Raw genomic sequence first — 23,476 nt, 5'->3', positions numbered from 1 at the left:
TAAATTGACCTAACAAAAATTTTATGCGATAATAATGATAGTTTGTGATATTTGTGACATCTTTCGCGAATACTAATAGGGTATTTACTTAAAAACAATCTTTATGATAGGTTATTCAGTAACCCTTATTTTTGGAAGTTAATGAGAAGAAGTATTTTGTCTCATGATTAGTGCTTCACTTCAAGAACAAATGATAAATAATTCAACAAACAAGTCTTTCTCTTTATATTGTTGACTAATCGGTAGACTCATGGTTACCGAATATCCTTCAAATTGTAGAAAGTAAGTGAAATATTCTCAAACATGATTGATGTGAACAATTTATCATGAATGGTTGCTAGCATCATTCTGAATTCATTTCCTATGTTGGATGACTATTGATACTGGAGTGTGGTAGAGTAGATCACGAAGAGATAAGTACTTCAAATAATAGATAAATCAAAGTACGAGATCTTAGTGATTGTTTATTTCTAAATACGTAGAAGTAACATTGCACATACAGTGTTGGCTATAAGTCGTTTAACCCAAGAGATATTTTCAACAAGAATTTATTGTAAGAAACCTAACCAATTGAACTTTATATTGGTTTATCAACAAGATTGATTGAGTAATAAATATAGGATATTTTAAACACATAATTACATTTTTTTTCTCATAAATATCTAATAGTAGTAGTTATTTAACGTGTCTTGTTTATTATGTATATTATTTATGAGTGTAATTTGAGGTAGAAAAAATCAGAATAGTGCTTATATAAGCGAATATAATGATAATCATGGATCGATCGATGGAGTCAAGGTCAAAGAAAATTAGATAAGATATGAAGCACTGACGAATTGAACGGCTCACTATCCAAAGGGGATTTATGGGCCTATGCAATGATTGTTCGGCCCACTTAAAATAAATTTTGCTTACATTACTGGACTACTAGTTTTTGGTAATATATACTCCATCCATCACTAAATATTTTTTATTACTTTTTGATAAGCATATTAAATATTTTTTTATTACTTTTTGATAAGCATATAAAAGTAGCACTCATTTTCCATTAATTTTTCTATTTATTACAATTCTTAAAATCCATGACAGGCAAACTAGACCTTATATTAATGGATAGAGAATCAGTTGGCCATTAGAGAAATGTTTTCGAGAAAAAATATAGACTATATTTTATTGAACAACAAAACAGTGAGTTATATTCGTTAACACACCTAACTTCGATAGATTGTATCAACTCAAAATGTTGTTTTTTGCCCCGAGCATATTTATTTTTGAAAGAATACGACTCCTTTTATGTAGTACATTACATAATATACTACTCCTAGTAGATTTTATCCGCACATGATTCCATATATTAATGGCATGCATTATCACATACGACTATTTGTTGGTGGTCTCGTCTTTGGGCTTGCCTCTTTATAACTCGCCGTCTTGTGGCTTGAACATTTGCTATTCATAAAAAAATCAAAATCACACACGACTATTTTTTAATATTTATATAGGATTATCAAATAATACGGCTACTTTCATTTTCATATAATTAAAGTTAGCCAATAAAATTTGGACATACTTTTCAATCTAAATGGACAATAAAACGTGATAAGAAAATAGATTTGGTGGATATTAGTCACATCAAATATGGATTGATTATAACTTACTATAATTTCCATTTGCTCTTTGAATAGATAACATTATCACGTAGCATTCAGCATTTGGTCGGTCAGCATGGACTGTCACAACTGGTAGTTACTAATTTATTCATTCCGGAAAAAAATTGCCTGAAAGATTGTTCAATGTTGTTAATTACTTTTTAATTTCAATACTAGAAGACTGATAAACCATTTCATAAATGACCACTTATTATTCTTTTTCCTCGTCCATCTTATTTTCTATTGTTTTCGACAAATTAAGAAATCTACATATGATTTGTGTCATCTTTCAATAAATTTCTGTTTTTTTTTATGTATTTCTAAATTTCACTTTATAAAAACTAACCATCAACATCTCACCCACTAATCACTTGCTTTTGTGCGTTGATTATTGGGCATCCATTCTACTACTGTACAAAATAGTTATAGAATTAGATTTAAAATTAAAATATTTGGTTTCTCATTCGATCTTGCCGATGACTCATCCTACCAAATTGATTGTTAGCAAGAAATCAGGAAGAAATCAAGAGGATATACGGTATTGATATGCAAGAATATTTACCAAAGATAGAATGCAATCAATGTAATTAGGTTTACCTTATTTGTGTATTTTGTAGCCTATATAAGTTGTACAATCTATGCACATGAATTATTGAATAGAATGATCCTATTACCCAATTCTCTACATGGTATCAGAGCAGGTCACCGATTGTGGGCTAAAATTGACTGACCCAGCAGTATATCTGGGCTGAAACCGAAAAAAAATGACTGACCTAGCAGTATAACTGGGCTGAAAATTTGGGCCAGTCGTCCAACCAATAGGAAAAAATTGGGCCGATTGTCCAATCGATCATAAAAAAAGTCCAACCCCTCCAAGATTCATCTTGAAGGATTTGAGGGAGGGTGTTGGCAATTGAAACATAAAATGAACATAAAAAATATCCCATATCAGTGTACACAAATAGCTTAATCCACTATATAAGTCTCATGGGTCTCTCCTCCTATCACCAATTGGTTTTAGGATGGAACCCATGGATTTCTATCATTGATAATTTGGAAGACGCTAATCAAGGACGAAACACATAAGCGCACAGCTTAATTTAGCATTAAATTTATATATCTGCATTTATATATACCCAACCAACTTTAAACAAATTTCATCTTCTAGTAACTTACTGCAATTGCTAATTTAGCCGACCGGCTTCATGCAGCTAACATGGATGACAATGAGATTGTGTAAATTTTGATAGACAGAAAAAGTAGTTTACACGTTGTTAGTTTTAAACGATAGTTATTCTATTAGAGAGAAAAATTACTTTAAACATATCAAGACTAATTTTTACATACATCTTAAATAGAAAAATAATAAGACTATTTTTGTGGACAAATTTTATACCGGTTCCTTCTTTATTAACACATATTTTATGACACAGAGTACAATAAAATTACAATTAGTAATTGAAGTTTTCTCTCAAAACGCTGTCATTTATTAATATATCATACAAAAACTTTTACCATAATTTTTCAAAAATGAATTACAAAATTATTCTTTACTCTCAAATAAGTATCAAATTATAAAACGTACGCTAGATTTCATTTCTGAACTATTCTTAAAAGTTTAATTGTACTTATATAAGGAATGCACATTTTTAAAATAATTATATTGTAAGGCCACCCGCAACGCGTCACGCGGGTGGCCCGTATTCCGTCACTAAGGGACGGGACGGCTGCGTGACGCGTTGCAGCGCCCCGTCTCGTCCCCAGTTCGTTCCGCGTTCCTTCCCTCCGTGACGAATGGCGAAACGTCTCGCCACGCGCCGAGGCGACGTGGCACGCTCCGGCAACATGCGTGACGCCCACTCACCGGCCCGCGAGTGGGCATCGTCACGCTGACGCAATAAATTATTTTTAAAAAAATCGAATTAAATAAAAAAAATATTAAAAAGTGAAAACAATAATATTACCGTTTTTTAATTTTTTAAATTTTTTTAAATTTTTTTACTCTGTAAATACTCCTAATTCATCCTCATTTCACACACAACTACACATCTATTCTTCTCAAATCATCTCCATTTCCTCTCTAATTTTCATCTAACCTCTCATCACAAAATGTCCGGCGACAGGAACTCTGGCGGTGGCGGCTCCGGCGGGTTCGACATCAATGCGTTCGACGACTGGGAGGCATGTACAATGTCCTCGGTGGTGGTTCCGGTTCGTCGACGCCGGGCACCCAGGGTTTGTCGACGCCGGGGGGTACCAACCACCCCATTTTGATGTGGATGCATACGCCCGTCCCTCCGCCCCGAGGTATTCGCAGGGATTATCCCAGATTTGGGAGGATTATTCCGTTGAACCCACTCCGGAAGAAGGCCGAGGAGGTGGAAGCGGGGGAGGAGGCCGAGGCGGTGGAAGCTCCAGGGCGGAGGCGGACGAGGAGGAGGAGGAGGAGGATCTAGGTCGGCATCCGTACGGCCCCAAAGAAACGCTGGCGGTGTACAACGCCTGGATCAGCGCTCGTACGATACCATCGTCGGGAATCAACAACCCCAGAAGTGCTTCTGGGAAAAGGTCACCGAGGCCTACCATGAGATTAAGCCGAAGGGCTCCCGCCGCCGCACATATAAGATGCTCCGAGCTCACTTTGACTGAGTCGACATAGAGGTCAAAAAATTCTGCGCCATCTACAAGAATGAAGCGGCTCATTACCAAAGCGGAGCCACGGGAGCCGACATTCTGAGGTCGGCTTTGCGAGTCTACTTCGACGACACCAGCAAACAATTCAAATATGTCGATGTTTGGGAGGTCGTCAAAGACGAGGAAAGGTTGGCCGGCAGTGTGAGGTCCAGCTCGGGCTCGACCTCGAAGCGCACGGCGGGTGACCAATACTCGTCTAGTGAGGGCGGTTCGGGCAGCGCCGCAGGCGAGTTTGCCTCGCAGGAGGTTGAGGGCACGACAGACGATGCCGGGGGGTCCTCCCGTGGGCGCCATCGGCCGCAAGGGAGAAATGCGGCGAAGGCGGCTAGAGAGAGGAGGGGCCGAGCTGAATCAAGCCAGGCGGGCTCGGGCTCGGGGGGACCCTCGAACTCCCTTATGTCCATGTACATGACCGTCACAATGGCGGACACTTCCCGCATGACGCATCCCTAATACCAAGCCTATCTTAACGGAATTGCGTTTATGGAAGCACAACTTGGCATTCTGCCTCCTCACGGCTTCAGTGCACCTCCACCGCCTTCGGGGGATGATTTGCCGGCGGAGTAATTTTTTTATTTTCCATAAAATTGTATTTTAAATTATGTCATTTTTATTTTTTTAGGATTTTAATTATGTATTTTTTTTATTTTTTTAAATTTTAAGTTGTATTTTTATTTTATGTTGTAATTTTATTTTTTTTAATGAAGTGTGTTTTTTTTTATTGAATTTGGTTGGAAATAAAAATAAAAAATGAAATTGAATTAATAGTAATTTAAGGGAAGGGGGTTGCAGGTTCCGTCCTTTAGTTAAGAGATGAAATAAAAAAGTACAGTGTGGTCATGAATAATAATTTAAGGGATGAATAAGTGACAGCGTAGTAGATGACGTAAAGATTTATAATCGTCGGTAGTCACAATGGATAGAACTATTAAACAATGATTTTTTGGTTTTTTCAGTTTGATTAGTAGTAGTACTTATTTTCAATACGGTAGCTTCTGGTTCCTTCTATTCTTTCTAGATTTGACTATAACAGTGATAAAGCAAATCTGACTATAACAGTGATAAAGCAACAGATTTGGTCCTACTTTTAAAACTGCCGAATTAGTTAATCAATTATATAACCTCTTACCTTAAAAATTCGTTGAATAGAACAAGTTCGTAAATTTTAGGGAGTAGGAAATTAATTTATTAGTAACGCTAAAACTCCCACTTTATAACTAGAGTAGCATTGATGGACAGATGTCCGAACCTAGCGATTCCTCTATTTTCAATACGAATTAATTAAGTTTTTATTAAAAAAAATAGTACTACTATAAATTATACTCGTAAAATCCTAAATCAAATTGAATAATACGCCTAACTTGTTAGTAACTCTAATAAATTCTACTAACATCTTAATTATTTGTAATTTTTAATTAAATAACGGTTGCAGATCTCCGTTGGGTCTACATCCAAGTTTTGTCTTATAATTAAAGTGATTTTAATAAAGCTTACGCTGAATATATGCAGTATAAATAAACATATTCCAAAAGCACATATACGAAATCGGTTGGCATATGTTTTGTATTGTTGTAAGTACCTAAGTAAGAAAAATAAGATGAAATGAAGTAAGATGAAAATCGGTATAAAATAAAAGCAATGTTTGAATAATATTCCATTCCTCTCTCTCTCTCTCTCTCTCTCTCTCTCTCTCTCTCTCTCTCTCTCTCTCTCTCTCTCTCTCTCTCTCTCTCTCTCTCTCTCTCTCTCTCTCTCTCTCTCTCTCTCTCTCTCTCTCTCTCTCTCTCTCTCTCTCTCTCTCTCTCTCTCTCTCTCTCTCTCTCTCTCTCTCTCTCTCTCTCTCTCTCTCTCTCTCCTCTCTCTCTCTCTCTCTCTCTCTCTCTCTCTCCTCTCTCTTCTCTCTCTCTCTCTCTCTCTCTCTCTCTCTCTCTCTCTCTCTCTCTCTCTCTCTCTCTCTCTCTCTCTCTCTCTCTCTCTCTCTCTCTCTCTCTCTCTCTCTCTCTCTCTCTCTCTCTCTCTCTCTCTCTCTCTCTCTCTCAAGCAGACACGTTGGTCTCTCTCTCTCACAGTCACATATTTTCCTCTTTATATATAACATCCATCACCATACCATTGCACTTGATTCTTCCTTCCTAAGCTCCTCTGAATTCCAAAAGCAAGTCAAATAAATGGGCGATCACTCAATTCCAGAAGAAAACGGCGGTGATCCCAGCAGCTCCACCGCCTTGGATATTTACCCTCTCAGCTGTTACTATTTCGGCTCCAGAGATTCTGTTTCTCTCAACACCGAAACCCGCGCCGATCGCCTTCTTCGCCTCAGAGCTAAGTATGTCTCAGTTTCCCCAATTGGACTCGCTCTGTTCATTACTCCAATTTTGGACTCACTCTGGTTTATGTGCTTTGGGGGTTTCAGCTATGATGCCGTTGGAATGAGGAGCTGCGTGGCTGCCGTGATTGTGGTTAGTTTATTCATCGATTTTGTTTTTCTTACATATTTCTAGTGGATTTGGTGTTGGAATTGTGAGATGGAGTGACATGATTATCTCTGAATTCTAAATTATTGTGATGACGAAATTGGTGAGGTGTGATAAGTGATGACCTACTTGATAGCATTTATTTACTGGTAATTGAAACTCTTGACTGTAAATTCCTACTTCTTTTATTTGAACATATCAATAACATCAGGGAAATGCTATCAATTCTGTAGAATCTGAAGGTTGTGAATATGTGTGCAGTCGAGGCATTGAGTATAGCTGTTCAATCCTTGCTATTAGTAGATGTTCATCCAAATTGGGATATTAGAGCTATGAATTCATTTAGTTTCTCGCTCTGATCGACTCTAGACGCTTGCAATCAAGCGTAATTCAACTTCAGGGTACTTAGTTTGCTTATCCAAACACTTCATGTTTGGATATTATCTAATCTCCTTCAAATTGATGATGGGTTAGTTATGTTTCGGGATCATGATTATACTGATAACGGATTTCATGTTATCCTCTTGACTTTTGATATGTCTTTTAAGTGTCAACAACGACCATCTCTGAACGAGACACGAGTCTAATAATGATTTGATTGCACATATAAGCATTGGTGGATTCTTTTCAGCTTATTAGTCATGTAATCAGACCTTTTGCTTTGACTGAACCGTATGTAAATCTTGAGGTTGTGTTTGTGAGCCAAAACTACCTGCTCCAGGTTGAACTTTTCAAACACCCCCATCTCTTGTTGCTACAAGTGCAGAACTCCATCTACAGACTTCCTGGTGGACGTGTACGGCAAGGTGAATCAGGTAATGCAAGTGGATTTCAGAATTGATTGGAAATTTTATGCAAGTGTTACAAGTTTTTTATTATATGCCTCAGATACTGACTGCTTAAAACGAAAGCTCGAAAGCAAGCTATCTGCTGGTGAAGATGGTCGTGGTCCTGATTGGGAGGTATGTGGTCTTTGGAGATGTAATAATGTGATTAGAGAGTAGTGCAACTCACCCGCTACTTAATATCCAGGTTGGAGAATGTCTTGGTATGTGGTGGAGACCCGACTTTGAGTCCGTACTTTATCCGTATTTGCCACCAAACATAAAGAGGCCTAAAGTAATTCACATATCTCATAGTATTACTCTTTTGCGTTCTCACAGATGCCAGAAGTTGTTCACCTTACATTGTTTGCCGTTTCAGGAGTGCACTAAACTCTATCTTGTGAAGCTGCCACCAAGCAGAAGGTTTATTGTGCCTAAGAATTCACGACTTCTTGCAATCCCGTTGTGTCAACTTCATGAGAACTATGAGGTATGTTTGATCTAGTTGAGTTTTGTCTCGAACCATTCTGCAAATTGGTTGCTTACATTTTGTATGGTCTTGTTGGAAGTAACTTTAACACGTAGAAATACTTGCAGACTTATGGTCCAATAATCTCTGGAGTCCCACAGTTGCTATCCAAATATTCCTTCAACATGGTAGAACCTTAAAAGTTTTTGAGTTAGAAGGGGAAATAGGATTGCAGTTGCATCGGGCAAAGGCTTGTGAATGTGGTGTTTTTTTTTTCATAAACTTAAAGGCCGCGTCACATGGACGTCGTGTTTTGTGTAGTTGGGAGTGTGCGTATAGCTGGTGATGATTTGGATGGTCACAGCTTTAAGATAAGATGATAGCGTAGCGTTTTGTTGGGGCTAGTTGTGTTTTATTTGCTTCTTTGAACTGTACACCACTTATATATAGTGCTTACACCTCCATTCACTTGTCCCCCAACAAAGACTTTTATAAGGGAATTTACATTCAACACTGCAATTTTCTTCCTAGTACAACTAAACTAGACTAGCTTTTACCAGTATGATATGCACTTCACTTTCTTCGTCCATTTATATTCAATCAGAGCGCTTCAATTCTAAGAGATGTTACGTGTCTCTCTGTATGCATAAAACTATAATAACGAACAACATAATTTGACAGATTCTATTTAATGGATCATAAATTAGAAATTTGAAATGAGAATAGTGACGAAATACTGGTTCATGAAAGAATCACGTAACATGCTTTGCACAACCACAAATACTACAATTCATGTATTTCACAATAATTAAAATACTATAAACAAGCAAGTTTGAACTTCCACTAGGGTAGGTCGTGAGATTATTAAAATTTTATTTCATATTTAGACGAATTTATGGAGACAATTTACTACTCCCAAACATCATCGTCGTCGCGCACATCTCCATCGTCGCGTTGTGCCACTGCCTACTTCGCTATACACTTGCAGGGCCGATGTTCGTTGTTCGTTATCCATCATTTGCCGTTCATTGTCCATCATTCGTCGTTCGTTGTTCGTTGTTCATCGTTCATAGTTCGATGTTTGTTATGAAAATGTTTTGTAAGATTAATATGAACAAACTTGTAATGAAACACACACCCGTTCATTCAATCGAATAGGCACAAAATTAATTCTTATAATTAGTGCCTAAAATTTGGTTTTAATACCGATAGTTGCGTTTGCAACCAAACACTTAGCTAGTTGGATTTTAATTAATTTAATTGAGGCTCAATTAGAATTAAACTAACAAAATATTATTTTGGACTGTAGAACACAATATATTCACAGCTCGTCCATATCCAAATAACGACTAATTCTGGCTTCTTTTTAATTTAATTTATTTCTCATGTTTAACATTCTAATATCCATTATTGAATTGAAATCGGCTACTAACTTTAATTAAATAATACTCCCTCCATCATATCTTGAGGAATCAATTTCTTTTCGGCATGATTTAAGGAAATGATATTCATTGAGTTAAGCCAATGTTTTAAAAACCGGACCGGCAAGTGAACCGGCGACGTTACTGGTTCACGGTTCAACCGGTCCAACCACCGGTCTAACCGTTTTACTGTTGCAAATATATATAAAAATATATTAAATTTAGTAAATGATTTACAATTAATAATATATCACAAAACATTAAACCTTATAGATAATTAGTGATGTATAAATATAAATAATATTAAAATTTAGTAAATATATTCAGATATATATATTTAATATTAGTTAGTCTAGATAAAAAATTTAATATTTCATGTATTAAAATAGATAATGTTTATATTAATTTAAGAAAATTTATTTCGTAAAATAATATATAATTAAATACGAATTAAGTACTTATTAATTAGTTTAGATAAGATTATTCATTAATATGTCAATAGCTAGGGTATATAAATTAAGTATGTAATATAAAAAATTTATTTATAGTAAATAATGAATCTTATATGGTACTAATAATAATATAGGTGGTAAGTAGAGCATCATTAAAATATAAAGGATGGTAATTATATATATTATAATTAACAATTATATTAAAGAATAATAAAATTAAAATGAATTATTAGTTTTTGTAGATAAAATTAATGGTTAATGTATAAAATATTTAATGTTCAAATTGTTCAATGAGCTCATGTGGTGGAGTGGTAGAGGTCTCATGAGTTCAACCTCTACCAACAACAAATTTTAAAAAATTTTGAAAAAAAAAAGAAAACGGGTTTCCGGTTCACGGTCCAACCGGTCTGACCGGCCGGTTCCACCGGTTCACGGCGGTTCAATGCAGTGGTGGTTTAAAGGGGTGAACCGGACCGGACTACCTACCGGTTCGCGGTCCGACCGGTCGAACCTGCCGGTCCGGTCCTGTTTTTAAAACATTGAGGTAAACAGAGAGAGAATAAAGTATACAGATAAAGAGATAATAAAATAAGATAGAGATTAATTTGTTGTTTTTTAAGCAAAGAGATAATAAAATAAGATAGAGATTAATTTGTCGAAGCTAGGGGGCGTTATTACGAGATTGGATTCTAGTCAAGATTCACGCTTACGGGCTAACGGTCCATGGGTTGCACACAAACTGAACTTGCCACTGTCTACTTCAATACAGGATGTCCTTCATGTTTCACGAATCAAGGCGTCACCACCACCCTCGGGCCCGGGCCCGTTAATGAGTTGCCATTGATTTGCTATATTGTTGATGATCAATGTTCCCCAGGATATTCTTGAGTCAGAAACGCAATGGTTAAGCCATTGGGCTCACAAATCGCCGGTCGAAGCTACGCTACGTGAGAGTTTGCATACGAATTGAAATAATTGAGTAGTCGCTTCCTGTTCTTCCTTGAGAGGTGGGAGGTATTGTATGCATAACAAATCAAATGAGAAGCAACGTAAATATATGTGGATGCATGTGTTTGGTTGGACTTGGAGAATATAAGGGATGGAAAATGAAGAAGAAAAAGGTGAGTGGAGTGGAGTTAATCATATTAATAGTGTGTTATCATCTATTTTTGTGTAGTGGGTGGCATATATAAAAAAATTTAATAACTCAAAATTGGGGAATGCAATTAAAATTCATGAGTTAATTCAAAAGGAAATAAAACTAAAAAGGCAGGCGCGGAGAAATTACAGTTGGGTATCATCGTCTCAACAGGAAATAGAGAAAAGAAAATCGGTAGAGAGAACAGTGAAGTGAAGTGAAGTGACGAGCCTTCCTACCTCCCTCCTCCCTCCACTCAGTCCTCTCTCTCTCTCTACCCCCACTTGATCATTACTTTTTTTTTTATCATCTTCTCCTCAAACAATTCACTTTCTCTCTTATATATAATGTGTGCAGATTGATATACTTAACTTACCTAACCTCTAAACATCTTCTTTCGTCTTGCTCCCAACCCCAATATAGTACAGGTTGAATATTGCGAGCGAGCTACAAGGAATTTGAAGAATGAAGAAAGGGTCATTAGCTCCTAATCTCAAGCTCTCCGTCCCACCCCCTGACGACATCTCTAAATTCCTGTACTACTTTTTCCTTCAATTTCTTTTTCTTATATCACTTTTGCATTTCAATTGATTTGGATTTCCTTGAGTTTGTGCAGGACCGGCTCGGGGACGTTCAAGGACGGCGATCTCTTGGTTAACAGGGATGGGGTTCGGATTGTTTCAGATAGTGATGTGGAACTTGTAAGATTATTCATTTTTTCTTCGATTTCTTTCATCTCCTCTTTTAGTTTATTCTGATTCTTTACTGCATTTCTCCCTATTAGTTTTTTGCACATTTCTATTTTGCAATGTTATGTTTCCTTGCCTTCGTTGGTTGAGTTTCTTTTTATATCTATTAAGTCAATTTTGATGTGTTTGCCATTTGGCATTTGGCAAAAGATTTGTGTTTACTTACTTTGGGGAAAATAATGAGTTTAGATATTCTGATTAACTCGAGTTCGGAGATAGATTACTTTCGATTCTCAAGATATGAGTATGCTAGATCTGGTACAAGTGTATGAACTTGTTCGTATCCATCGAAACTTGCGCTTAATTTTCTTGCTTACTTTGTGCTTCAGCCAGCCTTGATTCAGCCATCAGATAACCAGTTGAGCTTAGCCGACTTTGATGCAGTGCAAGTCATTGGTAAGGGAAATGGAGGTGTTGTGCGTTTGGTGCAACACAAATGGACTGCACAGTTTTTTGCACTTAAGGTACTGATGGTCTTCATCCTTTTGTGTTTAGTAGTAATATGTAAAATGAATTGTAGAATTTGATGGCTGTTCATGTTTGATTGACATGGAGAATATATTTGGGAGTAACATTATAGTAGATTCTAATCCATCATAATGTATCTAATTTGAGTTTCGTACTTGCATAGCTGGAAGAAGCCTTGTGTTTCTACTTGTTTGTATTTAAACCTAAATCCATAAAACAGAACACAGATTTTAGTGGATATCTCTCTGTAACACATGCATCCAAGTTATCATAAGTTTTTCTGAAGTAATTTGCACCTTACTATATAACTCAACGAACCAAACCTTGTTCTACTGGAAAATGTTTCAGCAAAATTTTTTTTCTTGTCAAATTGGATATGAATGGATAGGCATACCTTTTTCCGAGCTTTCAATGTGTTGATGGATGCTGTTGTGAATTAATAGTGTAGGAAGTTATTCATTTATCTTTAAAAAGTGGGATCAGCTTATTTTATGAATTGATACCGTATGTTAAAAATATTGTTTTATTTTGTTCTCTACGGTGAATGTGGTTAGCTTCTAATATGTGCATTCTTCACTTCTAAAGCTTCTAACTTCTGTATCATTTCTTTGAATTTGTAGATGTGTCACTGATAAACTTTCCTCTCAAGACATACACACTTACACACATGTAATTTACATATATATAATGCATTAATGCTATCACGTTAAGTTTTTGTTATGTTGAGTATTTGTCCTTATCCAGGAGTTAGAAAGAATCTATCGGCATGAGAAAGAAATAAGCTTATTATGGTAATGCAGTGGAGTACTAAACAAGAGATCACCTTCCTTAGACAAGTTTGCAAATATTATATGAGAGAGATGCATAATAACCACTGACATCTATCTTCCTGATTTCTTGAATGATATCAGGTCATTCAAATGAATATTGAGGAATCTGCTCGCAAGCACATTGCTCAAGAGCTCAAAATTAATCAGTCATCTCAATGCCCATATGTTGTGGTTTGCTATCAATCTTTCTACGATAATGGTGCGATCTCCATCATCTTGGAATATATGGATGGAGGGTCTCTTGCAGATTTCCTTAAGAAAGTTAACAAAATCCCAGAGCATTATCTAGCTGCAATTTGCAAACAGGTATTGCATGTGTGCACCGTGTTCTCTATTTCTGATAGTAGTAATATTGAAATTCTCATCATGCCATTATAGGTACTCAGAGGTCTCTGGTATCTTCATCATGAAAAACATATCATCCACAGGGACCTCAAACCTTCAAACTTATTAATAAACCACAGAGGTGATTGCAAGATCACTGACTTTGGAGTCAGTGCAATACTTGCCAGCACATCTGGTCTAGCTAATACTTTCGTTGGCACTTACAACTACATGTCAGTGAGTACTCTTTCCATTACATGAATTAATACCTTCCACCAACATCACTGTATTTCGTGCTAATATCTTTCCTGGGGTCATTGATATAAACATGCTAATAAATTTTCCCACATTTGGCTCCATGTCCTCATATCACTCATATGCTGTAATTTCGATGCTTAACCAGTAACCCAATTTTTGTTCTGAACTCTACGTTTTTGCTCTTCTGCATGCTTAGCCAGAGAGAATCATCGGAGGCACATATGGTTATAAAAGTGACATCTGGAGCCTCGGTTTGGTTCTCCTCGAGTGTGCAACAGGAGAATTTCCATATTCCACGCCTCAGGCTGAGGGATGGATCAATGTCTACGAGCTGATGGAAACCATTGTCGATCAGCCTGTGCCTCGTCCACCTTCAGATCTATTTTCTCCAGAGTTCTGCTCATTTATCTCTGCTTGGTAATACACTAATGTTTGATGATAAAATTTTCCACAAGCTTGAAGTGTGCTAAAAATGGTTTTAGTAACATGGTCATTTATAATTTACTGTTTTAAGTGAAATAATTTTTCTGTACTCTTTAGTATCACAATTATACTTTTATGTTTGTGGATAAAATTATGCTTAAATGATTGTGAAAGCTTTTTGTGATGCAGATGTATGGAGGAATATTACGGAGTAATAGTTTTCTCCATCTCAATCTCCTCTTACTTTAAAGTATTTCATTATCATTCATAAGGGTATGCGGAAAGGTGCCTGGTCCTTTGCTTGCTCGAATTTCCATTAAGTGTCCCATCGTATTTCTGTAAAATGGATTGAACTGCTTTATTCAACATCTTCATAATCTACTTATTTATTGAATTCTTGAAATTTTTGTTGTCCATACCTGCTTAGTACTTACATCCTTCTATAGTAAATAGGCACCTTACCAATCTTTTGTGAAATTTGAATTCTCAGTGTGCAAAAGGATCCTAAAGATAGGCTATCGGCGAACGAACTCATGGTAAATCTTATCATGTGTAGGTTAAGCTCAGTTTAGGGACTTCCTGGTGATTAACCTGACGTGTTTTCTGAAACTCAGGCACACCCTTTCATCACTAAATATGATGATCTTGTTATTGATCTTTCGGTGTACTTCACCAGTGCAGGACCTTCACTGGCCACACTGTAATCAAGGTTTGATCTATACCTCAATATTGTTCCTATTAGCTAACAACATATAACAATATCATTCCATTTGTTGTAACTTAAACATAGCTTTGAGATATGCTCGGCTAAGTTGCCCAATAGCACATGCAAAGCAATGTTACTATTAAGGCAAAAACTTCTGTACATCCAAATCCATGGTTTGTCCACCTCGTTCAGCAATCCCCATTTAGGATCTAATAATCCATTGTTAACATTTATTAATCACAATTAGGGTGTACGCCGTGGAGTGTGCCTATGGCCTTAAGTGCCTTAGTTAGCTTTGCTAATTTGATATGTTTGTTCCTCCTATAAATTTACTTTTTTTCCAATAATTTGCAGACCTACAGAATGTTTGTAGCAGTTAACATGAGCTGCAACAATTGCAGCATTACTGCATATTATGGAGATCACATCTTCACAGCAGTGAACATGGAACGAGGCGGTCCGTTCTGGCTCTCCCATCCCTTCAGCACTGCTTCTGAAATCGCCATTTGTGCAACATTATGTGAGGAATACTAAGATAAGGATTTGTAGGTCTCCTTTTTTTTTGTATGTTAGTCAGAATTTCTCGAGGGATATATGATGATTCTGGTTGATGTGTGAGTATGTTGTAAACTTTTATTTATATTAATGAACCCATTTTGTGGTTTTCAATTCAATAGCAATTCCATCTTGACATTGTTACAAAATTAAGCCACAAAAAATACATCAATTATTTACACAGTTTGTCATTATGTGACTGGGTTTGGTGGTGCTACTAAACTGGAGTTTTTCTCTATAATTTTCTTATACAATTATATGAAGATTAGATGAATACAAACTACTTGCAGGAGAATGCAAGAATCCAGTTAGTATTTCCGTTTGGAACAACTAACACGGATTCAGTAGAATGAGAAAAAAGTCACAATTGCTTCAACATAGAATAATGGTTTAGGTTTATCTACAACACCCTGCTTCCTTTGTTAAATCATATCATCTTAAATGCTTTTCTAGAGAGCTACTACTACCTTGCAGGAATATGTCTGTACTGCTCAAGGCATAAACTTCCGACCAAGCGAAAATTTTAGCTGCTCGTTAGGAGGAGAATGAGTTCAACGTGTCACGTCTTCCTTTTGAACTTCCTTTGAGCTTTCAAATCCACCACTATCACAGAGATGTTGTCTGCACTTCCCCTTTTGAAAGCAAGCTTCGAGAGGTACTCTGCTGCCTCTTGGGCTGCTGGGTCACTCCCTGCCCCTCGCTCGCTGGTAAGCATTGTGCCATTCCTCTTGTGCCAGATCAGAATCCTCTTTCGCGCCAGATCACAAGCCTCCTCATTCGTCATCACATCCCATAGGCCATCACTAGCTATAATAAGGCACTCATCTTCTTTTGTGCGAGGAACGAACATTACTTCTGGATCTGCAACCACATATGGCCTCAAGTATCGATCACCTGTACACGGGGAGATGCTGCAACTGTTAATGGAGCTTAAGTCGCAAGCCAGATAATGTATCCAAATACGAATATATTTCATCATCTATGGCGGGCAAGAGAGGTTGTGGAAAGCTTTAGGCCATGAAAGAGTTTCTAGAGATGCTTATGGTGCTAAGGAATCACTTAAGCAATGGATCTTTAAAGCAATCATAAGAACGTATGCAACGAACATATAGGATCACATTTATTCAAAATTTGCTATTAAAGTAACATGATCACCCCACGAATGTTTTCCATCCTCGCTGAGCTTCAAGCCTCATTACTTGTTATATTGGATCGCATGACAAAGTTTGAAGAGAACGCAATTTTTAGGATAAGGACGAACTAAATGTGTGTCACGTATGCAAAGAATACCCTATAATCATGTTAGATTTATGGTTTCAAATTTTAGTACTTCATCAATACATTTAGATGGTCAATCTAGTGTAATGCTGGCCACGAATACATCTTTTTCAGGTAATTGACCATATGTCAAGTTTGGGAAAAGAATAAAGATCGATGTACCAATGGATCTTGACACTGCAAGCACACCCGAAACACGGTATCCATCCCAATTGATGACCTTGCCTCCTGCAGCTTCTATCCTTGCACATTCGTCTTCTCTATTTGGCTGGAAACGGGAATCAAATCATCGCGTTAGATCCATCATAGTATCCGCTGACAATGCAAGAACATCTGCAAGATAATAGTTGGTCACGCCAACGACAAATCAAGAATAATAGCTACCTTATGATCCACAGATAATGGCATGGGAACCTTTCCCCGGTTCAAGACTGCCCTCGAATCACCACAGTTTGCAACAATGATATGAGTGGAACAAACAATCGCAACTGCAGCAGTGGACCCGACCGATTCTGGGGTGATAGGCTCATGCAGGTCGGAAGCAAGGTCACCAGCACCATCAGTTCTGGGGAACCCTCCAACTTCATTGTCTAATCTATGAAAGCACTTCTGAAAGATCTTAAGCCATTTCTCCTTCAAGTTGTGCTCACCATTTTCGACCTTCAAATTTTCCCTAGCCGCACCAATCTCATCGGCTAAAGCTAGATGCATATGCTCTCTGCAGTAGTTAGCTACCTGTACACCAAAAAGTTCTATGATTACATCAAATCTACTAAACTAATAAATGGTGAATACGAAACACTGACATTTTGAATCTTTACCTGGCAACCTCCATGCCCATCATAAACTCCATATACATGGGCAGTTAAGTCCTTGTGTATGGAGCTAAAAAGTGGGGCGTCGTTCAACATCTGAGGCGGAATCTTTAGGAATCGCGGAAGGGCTACAGCTGCATCTTCCATTTCTGCTCTTCTACCACAAATAGATGTTAGTCCCCAAAGAGGTGGTAAACTGAAAGCAACAATAGGCTTATTTATCTTCATTTCATCAGTAATCTCAACGAGGGAAGCTGAAAAGGTCCTTTTAGGTTCTCTTATCCTGACAGCCTCACCATTCTCTTCTAAAGAAACGAGATCATCAACTATCTCAGTTGCTATAGTTGCTACCCACGACTCGGATCTCTTGATGCTCTGAGACATATTTCTCTTCTTATTTAGACAATCTTCAATGCAAATGTCATTAGGGCTATCAGTCACGCATTGAGAATCGAGAAACGGATTAACCGCTGGATCACCATCCTTGGACTTATCGAAGTTTGAATCCACCCTAATCAGAACCCCGTTGTGAGGAACATTACAACAAGAATGCCGATTCTTGGAGATGAGAGACATGGAAGGCAGCTTGGTCATGGATGGTTCAAGAAACAGATTTTTCGAAACGTTTGCTATAAGGTCAATCCCAGCGATGTCAACACACGTTGCATAGAGCGATTTTTCTTCGCCTATCAAGTTACTCAGATTAAGTGGAAGGGAAATCTCGTCCATCAATTCTTGGACAATTTGCCCTATTTAAACACCACTGAGGTGTTCAAAAACGCTCTCTACACATCCTTGATGAAGCTAAACCCTATTCAAAATTAAGGCTTTTAATAGAAATCAGAAAAAAAAGAGATTTTCTACAATTCATTCATGGAGTATAATGCAGATAAAGTCTCAACATCCATTATGAAAATAAATGGAGATTTTGAACAGAAAAAGATATTTGGCAGAGTTGATAATGCAGAAAACATCAATTATATATAAATAATGGAGGAATATGCATCAAAACTGGCATAAAATGGGGAATCAATATATTCAAAAGTGAAGCAAATATAGTTGTCAGCAACCACTAGAGGCAACTTCATCATCTCTATTCTTATATTCCTCTTTATCTATAGCTCTCCATCATCAATTTCAACCATATAAACGCAAGAGATGACATAATCAGCTCATTTAACACATTAGGTTCGGTTTCTCCAAGTCAAAACAGAATACTAAGATTGAAATAATATCTCTCTACCTCCCTCTTTCACACACAAAGAGAAGCACAAATTGTTGAAGAACATACATACCTTACAAGGGTGAAGAAGTAAACAGAATTGTTGATTTGTTTCTTCTTCCCTGTTGCTGTATAAATGTAGATTTCAAAATATACCAAAAAAAGAGAAAATCCTGTCGATATAAAAAATGCAATCTTTAGGGTCTCCAAGTGTTAAAAATCAGAGGTTTTTGATGACCAGATGTCACGACAGAGAGCAAAGTCGAGAGTCAAAAATTCAGTGAAACAGCACCAAAGGGATACCTATCACATTTCCCCTCAGAAAAGTCAGTCCCTTAAAAGCATCACATGCATCTCTCAAAAACACACACAAGAAAAGGATGAAAGGAGAGAGAGAGAGGGAGGGAGAGTGCGTGTGCTGTGTGTTGAAATCGAATAAATAGACAACTAGTCAATCAAGCAAGGAAGGTAAGTTGCTTACCGTCTCAAATCAAAACAGTGTAGATTGAGTGACAACTCATGCCTAATAAAGCTTCTTTTTTTCCTTAATTCTTGAGAAACAATAATTAAGAAAGAGTCGAAGAGAGACAATTATGTGTCGAATCGAAGGGGGAACTCCCCAAATTTGCCACCATGTCGTCACAATTGCAGAGTGGGGCCCACCTAGGGGGGACATGTCCAAATTTGAGTTGCTCCCATTCCGTTCAACTAATTTCCATCTTTATTATTATTATTATTATTTTATTATTACTATTACTGCTCAATATGTGATTGGCTCAACGCTCTGACCGGCGGTTATTTTTTATTTTCCTTATTATTGTTTTACATAGGAGTATTTAAAGTGTGACGATGTATTTAGGCTCTTTTTCATGGGAGTTGCCTGTTTGTTGGGGAAATTATTTCATGTTGGAAATGTGTTCTTATTTCAATGAATCGATGAGTTTTTGGTCTTTTTCCAACTATCGTAGATTGTTTGTTAAGATATTTGGAAGTTTTTTCTTTTTTTTTTGGGTATCTGATCAGAATATTTTTTTTATTTCAAGATATTTTCTCTCGGACAAATAGTTTATTATCGGAGTTAAATTAATGATGATTGGCGAAATCTTTTATTTTGAAGGAATTACATGACAAACATTATACTTAAACATAAGATATAATTATACTCATAATTATAATAGATTCCACCATATAATTATTAAAATACTTGCTTTGTTTTTCATGATTTTCCTTAATTATGAACCTGAAAGCAACTTACAATCCTATTAATTAATGCTCTTAATAGAGGGGTAGGGTTCACGGGACCAAGATATTTTCATATTTGACTTTTCTATAAATTGCAGTGACATCTTACAAATTTACTTTAAAATAATCTTTTTTAAGAGTATATTGGTTTTGCATTTCAAAGGGAGTGAATTTTTTTTTCTTATAAAATAGTACTCCATGTGAATTTAGTTTATGATTAACAGGTGGTGGGAAAAAATAACAAGCTTTGAGAACAAAAAATATTAAGCAAAAATGGGAAAGGATTCTTCAAATATGTTTATTACTGTTCCCAACTTCATGTAGTTTGGAGGTGGTCAGTTTGGTTGGTTGATTATTGCACCTCTTTGTGGTTGGGTGTAGTATTCCGATTAAGTGATTAATGAGGTGATTAAAAATGTCATTTTTAAGTAATTGAACGATGTCGTTTGACAAAATATTTGTCAAATCCACTTTAACATTCCGACTCTCCATGCCGGTTAAATTTAATCCATGGGTGGAACATTGTTACCATAATCAAAATTAATTACAGTAATTAAATTCATGAAAAAATATTTATATTTTTAAATTAAAATTTTACTCCATTTTGGTTGGTCTTTTGCTTTTGTTATGAAAAATATCATATCACGTTGTAAATAATGTCAATCCTTTTGATCCTTAATAAATAATAGTCATATTTCATATGTTTTGAACATAATGTCACCAAACCTAAATTTTATAATATATATAAAAAAAATCATGACACACTGTCTCACTGAATTTGATGAGAAAATATATCGTTGTAGGGGCGATGCCACATTAAATCTTTTTAGACTAAAATTTGAGCCACGCGACATTATTTTTAAATTACTCCGTATTATAAAAAGAAATCAAAATACAATAGTTATCTAACATATTATTGATTACCAATTGTCTCAAGTAGACACTGTATCTCTTTGGTATGGAAATTAAAAAAAAATCTGCATTAACATAGTCGTATTTAACTTTGGGACAGTTTTAATACTCCATTAGTTATTTTTATTTCCTAACTAATTTTTTTTATTCTTTCTTTATCTTTCTTTATGTTACTTGATATTTTCTCTAATTCTATTTTTATCAATTTAACATATTAAATATATTTTTTTAAATTTTTGTATTGAATAGAAAATCTCTATTAATAAGCAACGAAGAAAATACTATTAAGTGAGTTTAGTGAAGATAATAATAAAATATAACAGAAGAAAATATGATAAAATAAAATAAGACAGAAGAAATATGATATAATTAGTATTGTTTTTGGCCAAAAAATACATCAATTATCTTAGAATATTCCATTTAATCACTTATCTTTAGATGAAGTAAATATATGTTTGTATATTTTGTTTACTTCGACTTTTGACCTTCTTGGTAAAAGATTAATATCATTTATACTTATAGAACTAGTAAAGTATGGTTTTTTTTATTAAATGAACATAAATTTAAAGGTAGCGCCAAGGAGGACAAGAACCTGAGACCTTTGGCCTCAGACATTATTAACCTCTCTATCGTTTGGCCAACTCACATACACAAATATGGTTATTTTATAGCTATAATGATTTCGAATGGGTAAAGAAAATATCTGAATTGACAAAATTAAAACCTAACAATAATATGCCACCTCACCTCCCCTCAACTTACCCATCTCTATCCAACTCAAGAAGTATTTAAGTCCAAATTAAAACCTAAATTTATGCTACCATTTTAATGTTGCAGACAAGATACATAGATGAGTTTATGTTTATGCTCTTTAAAGTTAGAGAATCACTAACTTTATTTCATGAGTAGTGATAAATTAACAAAAATTGTATATACAATTTTGGGCATTTTAAGTATTTTACATTCAAAATAAATTTATAGTTGTTAATTAATTTAATGTATTATATAGTTACCCTTGTATGATTATTTAGGAAAGAACAAGTGTTTTGTAATCAATATACACACATTTAGGAAATGATGTATTAGATCTTTGAAATTAATTATTTAGATTAACGTAACATCCATATATAATATATGTTTGCATGATTTCTTCTTCCAAGAATGATGATATTTCATTTATCTATGGCGTCATATATCTCTCGGCCCGAGGTCTTCCAGAACTTGCCTCTGGTTGTCGAGCGAAAAAACAAATATTGATTTTTCTAACATAATTAGTTTTTTATTCAAGAGCTAGACTTCTTTATATTTTGAATTCGTTGTGCGAAAATCGACAATAGATATTAATTTAATAAATCATAGATTATTTAACTATAGGTATAATTTAATTGCTTTAATTATATATCTCTAAATGAGATTTCTGAAAATTAAAATTAATTTACAATTAATGGATATATAGTACACAATATATGATTTCATAAATTTTGCCATTTCGGATAATGAATATGAATAATTGAAACATATTTATATAATAAAATTATAATAATTTTTTAAAATATAAAAGATAAATTTTTAAAATTAAAAAAATGAATCAAAATAACCTTCTATATAACTATTTTATTGTTGTCAAATTACTTTGATTATAAAGACCGTACCAATTTTTGGAAAAGTAATGAAGTCTATGATTTTTTATTGCATAATTTTCGGATGACGAATAGGAACGAATTAATATTTGATTTCACAATATTTTACCATAGGTGATTTCACAATATTTTACTATACAATATTTTACAATATTCAATTTTCGGAAGATGAAAACGACTACATGTGTATATAATTAATAAAGACGACAACATGTATGTATAATTAATTTCTTAGTGTTATTATCGAACAAAAATTACAAAATAATCATAGTCATTTACATCCAATTATTTTATTATTAAATCATCTTTAAAATTTTAAATTATAAAAACGATTGCATATGTATATATTTAATTTCTTATAATGTTATCATCCAATTGAATAATAATAGTCATTCATATCTAATTAATTTTTTATTACTAAACAATTATTAATTATAAAAATGACTACATGCATATATAATTAATTTTTTAGTTAGTGTTATCATTCAACGAGATAAGAATAATCATAGCCATTCACATCCAATTCATTAATTATTAATTCATCTTTAAAGTTCTAAGTTATAAAAACGATTGCATGTGCATATACTTAATTTCTTAATGTTATCATCCAATGAAATAATAATAGTCATTCACATCCAATTAATTTTTTATTACTTCACCTGTCCAGCAATATGAGTCATATTTGGTTATGGCACGAGTTTTAAGAAACGTAAATAAAAGTGGGTTGAATAAGTTAGTGGAATATGAGTTTCACGTAAATATATTACTTTTAGAATAAAATGTGAATGAAATAACTTGGTGCAATGTGTGACCTACTTACCATTGTGGTAAAAGTTAAATATGACTCTTATTAAGGAGAAATGAAAATAGCAAAACATGAATCTTATTCGGGATAGAGTGGGCACTAAATAATTTTTATAATTTCAAGTTATA

General features: G+C 35.1%; 3 protein-coding genes across 9 annotated transcripts; 2 read left to right on the top strand and 1 right to left on the bottom strand.

The window, feature by feature from the left end:
* Positions 1–6,446: 6,446 nt before the first annotated feature.
* On the top strand, positions 6,447–8,629 carry LOC121804779 (pre-mRNA cleavage factor Im 25 kDa subunit 1-like). Of its 2 annotated transcripts, none has more exons than XM_042204444.1 (7): positions 6,447–6,669; positions 6,757–6,802; positions 7,506–7,632; positions 7,706–7,779; positions 7,850–7,936; positions 8,021–8,131; positions 8,239–8,629. In XM_042204444.1, the coding sequence occupies exons 1-7, from the start codon at positions 6,512–6,514 to the stop codon at positions 8,308–8,310; spliced, it is 675 nt and encodes a 224-aa protein (XP_042060378.1). In that variant the 5' UTR covers positions 6,447–6,511; the 3' UTR covers positions 8,311–8,629. The 2 variants fall into 2 exon arrangements, with proteins under 2 accessions (XP_042060378.1, XP_042060379.1); XM_042204445.1 differs by having other exon boundaries at positions 6,448–6,669; positions 7,539–7,632.
* Positions 8,630–11,238: 2,609 nt separating this feature from the next.
* On the top strand, positions 11,239–15,553 carry LOC121804777 (mitogen-activated protein kinase kinase 2-like). Of its 4 annotated transcripts, none has more exons than XR_006051211.1 (9): positions 11,239–11,657; positions 11,738–11,822; positions 12,200–12,334; positions 13,250–13,474; positions 13,547–13,729; positions 13,947–14,167; positions 14,363–14,446; positions 14,664–14,709; positions 14,788–14,882. XR_006051211.1 is itself a non-coding variant. In XM_042204442.1 (9 exons), exons 1-8 carry the CDS (start codon positions 11,587–11,589, stop codon positions 14,875–14,877), a joined length of 1,056 nt encoding a protein of 351 aa, XP_042060376.1. In that variant the 5' UTR covers positions 11,239–11,586; the 3' UTR covers positions 14,878–14,882; positions 15,234–15,553. The 4 variants fall into 4 exon arrangements, 1 of the variants encoding a protein (XP_042060376.1); XR_006051212.1 differs by having other exon boundaries at positions 14,363–14,458; XM_042204442.1 differs by lacking the exon at positions 14,363–14,446 and adding an exon at positions 15,234–15,553.
* Positions 15,554–15,784: 231 nt separating this feature from the next.
* On the bottom strand, positions 15,785–19,328 carry LOC121804770 (protein phosphatase 2C 50-like). Of its 3 annotated transcripts, none has more exons than XM_042204428.1 (6): positions 19,231–19,328; positions 18,823–19,052; positions 17,534–18,338; positions 17,097–17,447; positions 16,875–16,980; positions 15,785–16,328 (listed from the first exon to the last, which is right to left on the bottom strand). In XM_042204428.1, exons 3-6 carry the CDS (start codon positions 18,254–18,256, stop codon positions 15,994–15,996), a joined length of 1,515 nt encoding a protein of 504 aa, XP_042060362.1. In that variant the 5' UTR covers positions 18,257–18,338; positions 18,823–19,052; positions 19,231–19,328; the 3' UTR covers positions 15,785–15,993. The 3 variants fall into 3 exon arrangements, with proteins under 3 accessions (XP_042060362.1, XP_042060364.1, XP_042060363.1); XM_042204430.1 differs by having other exon boundaries at positions 18,823–18,922; positions 19,231–19,249; XM_042204429.1 differs by lacking the exon at positions 19,231–19,328 and adding an exon at positions 19,053–19,185 and having other exon boundaries at positions 18,823–18,922.
* Between the last annotated feature and the right edge of the window lie 4,148 nt (positions 19,329–23,476).

This window comes from Salvia splendens, chromosome 5 (genome assembly GCF_004379255.2).
Source record: "Salvia splendens isolate huo1 chromosome 5, SspV2, whole genome shotgun sequence".
Lineage (NCBI taxonomy): Eukaryota > Viridiplantae > Streptophyta > Magnoliopsida > Lamiales > Lamiaceae > Salvia > Salvia splendens.
The sequence above is the reverse complement of the archived record's forward strand: the minus strand, read 5'-3'. Positions and strand labels throughout refer to the sequence as shown.

Bases quoted from the DNA above. Each gene is read 5' to 3' on its own strand.
- LOC121804779 (XM_042204444.1), top strand. From the start codon at position 6,512: ATGGGCGATCACTCAATTCCAGAAGAAAACGGCGGTGATCCCAGCAGC. The intron at 7,633-7,705 runs GTAATGCAAGTG...TATATGCCTCAG, and splicing joins TGTACGGCAAGGTGAATCAG to ATACTGACTGCTTAAAACGA. The intron at 7,937-8,020 runs GTAATTCACATA...TTGCCGTTTCAG, and splicing joins CAAACATAAAGAGGCCTAAA to GAGTGCACTAAACTCTATCT.
- LOC121804770 (XM_042204428.1), bottom strand. From the start codon at position 18,256: ATGGACGAGATTTCCCTTCCACTTAATCTGAGTAACTTGATAGGCGAA. The intron at 17,448-17,533 runs GTAAAGATTCAA...TTTGGTGTACAG, and splicing joins ATGGGCATGGAGGTTGCCAG to GTAGCTAACTACTGCAGAGA. The intron at 16,329-16,874 runs GTACATCGATCT...CCCCGTGTACAG, and splicing joins TGCAGTGTCAAGATCCATTG to GTGATCGATACTTGAGGCCA.
- LOC121804777 (XM_042204442.1), top strand. From the start codon at position 11,587: ATGAAGAAAGGGTCATTAGCTCCTAATCTCAAGCTCTCCGTCCCACCC. The intron at 12,335-13,249 runs GTACTGATGGTC...GAATGATATCAG, and splicing joins CACAGTTTTTTGCACTTAAG to GTCATTCAAATGAATATTGA. The intron at 13,730-13,946 runs GTGAGTACTCTT...CTGCATGCTTAG, and splicing joins GCACTTACAACTACATGTCA to CCAGAGAGAATCATCGGAGG.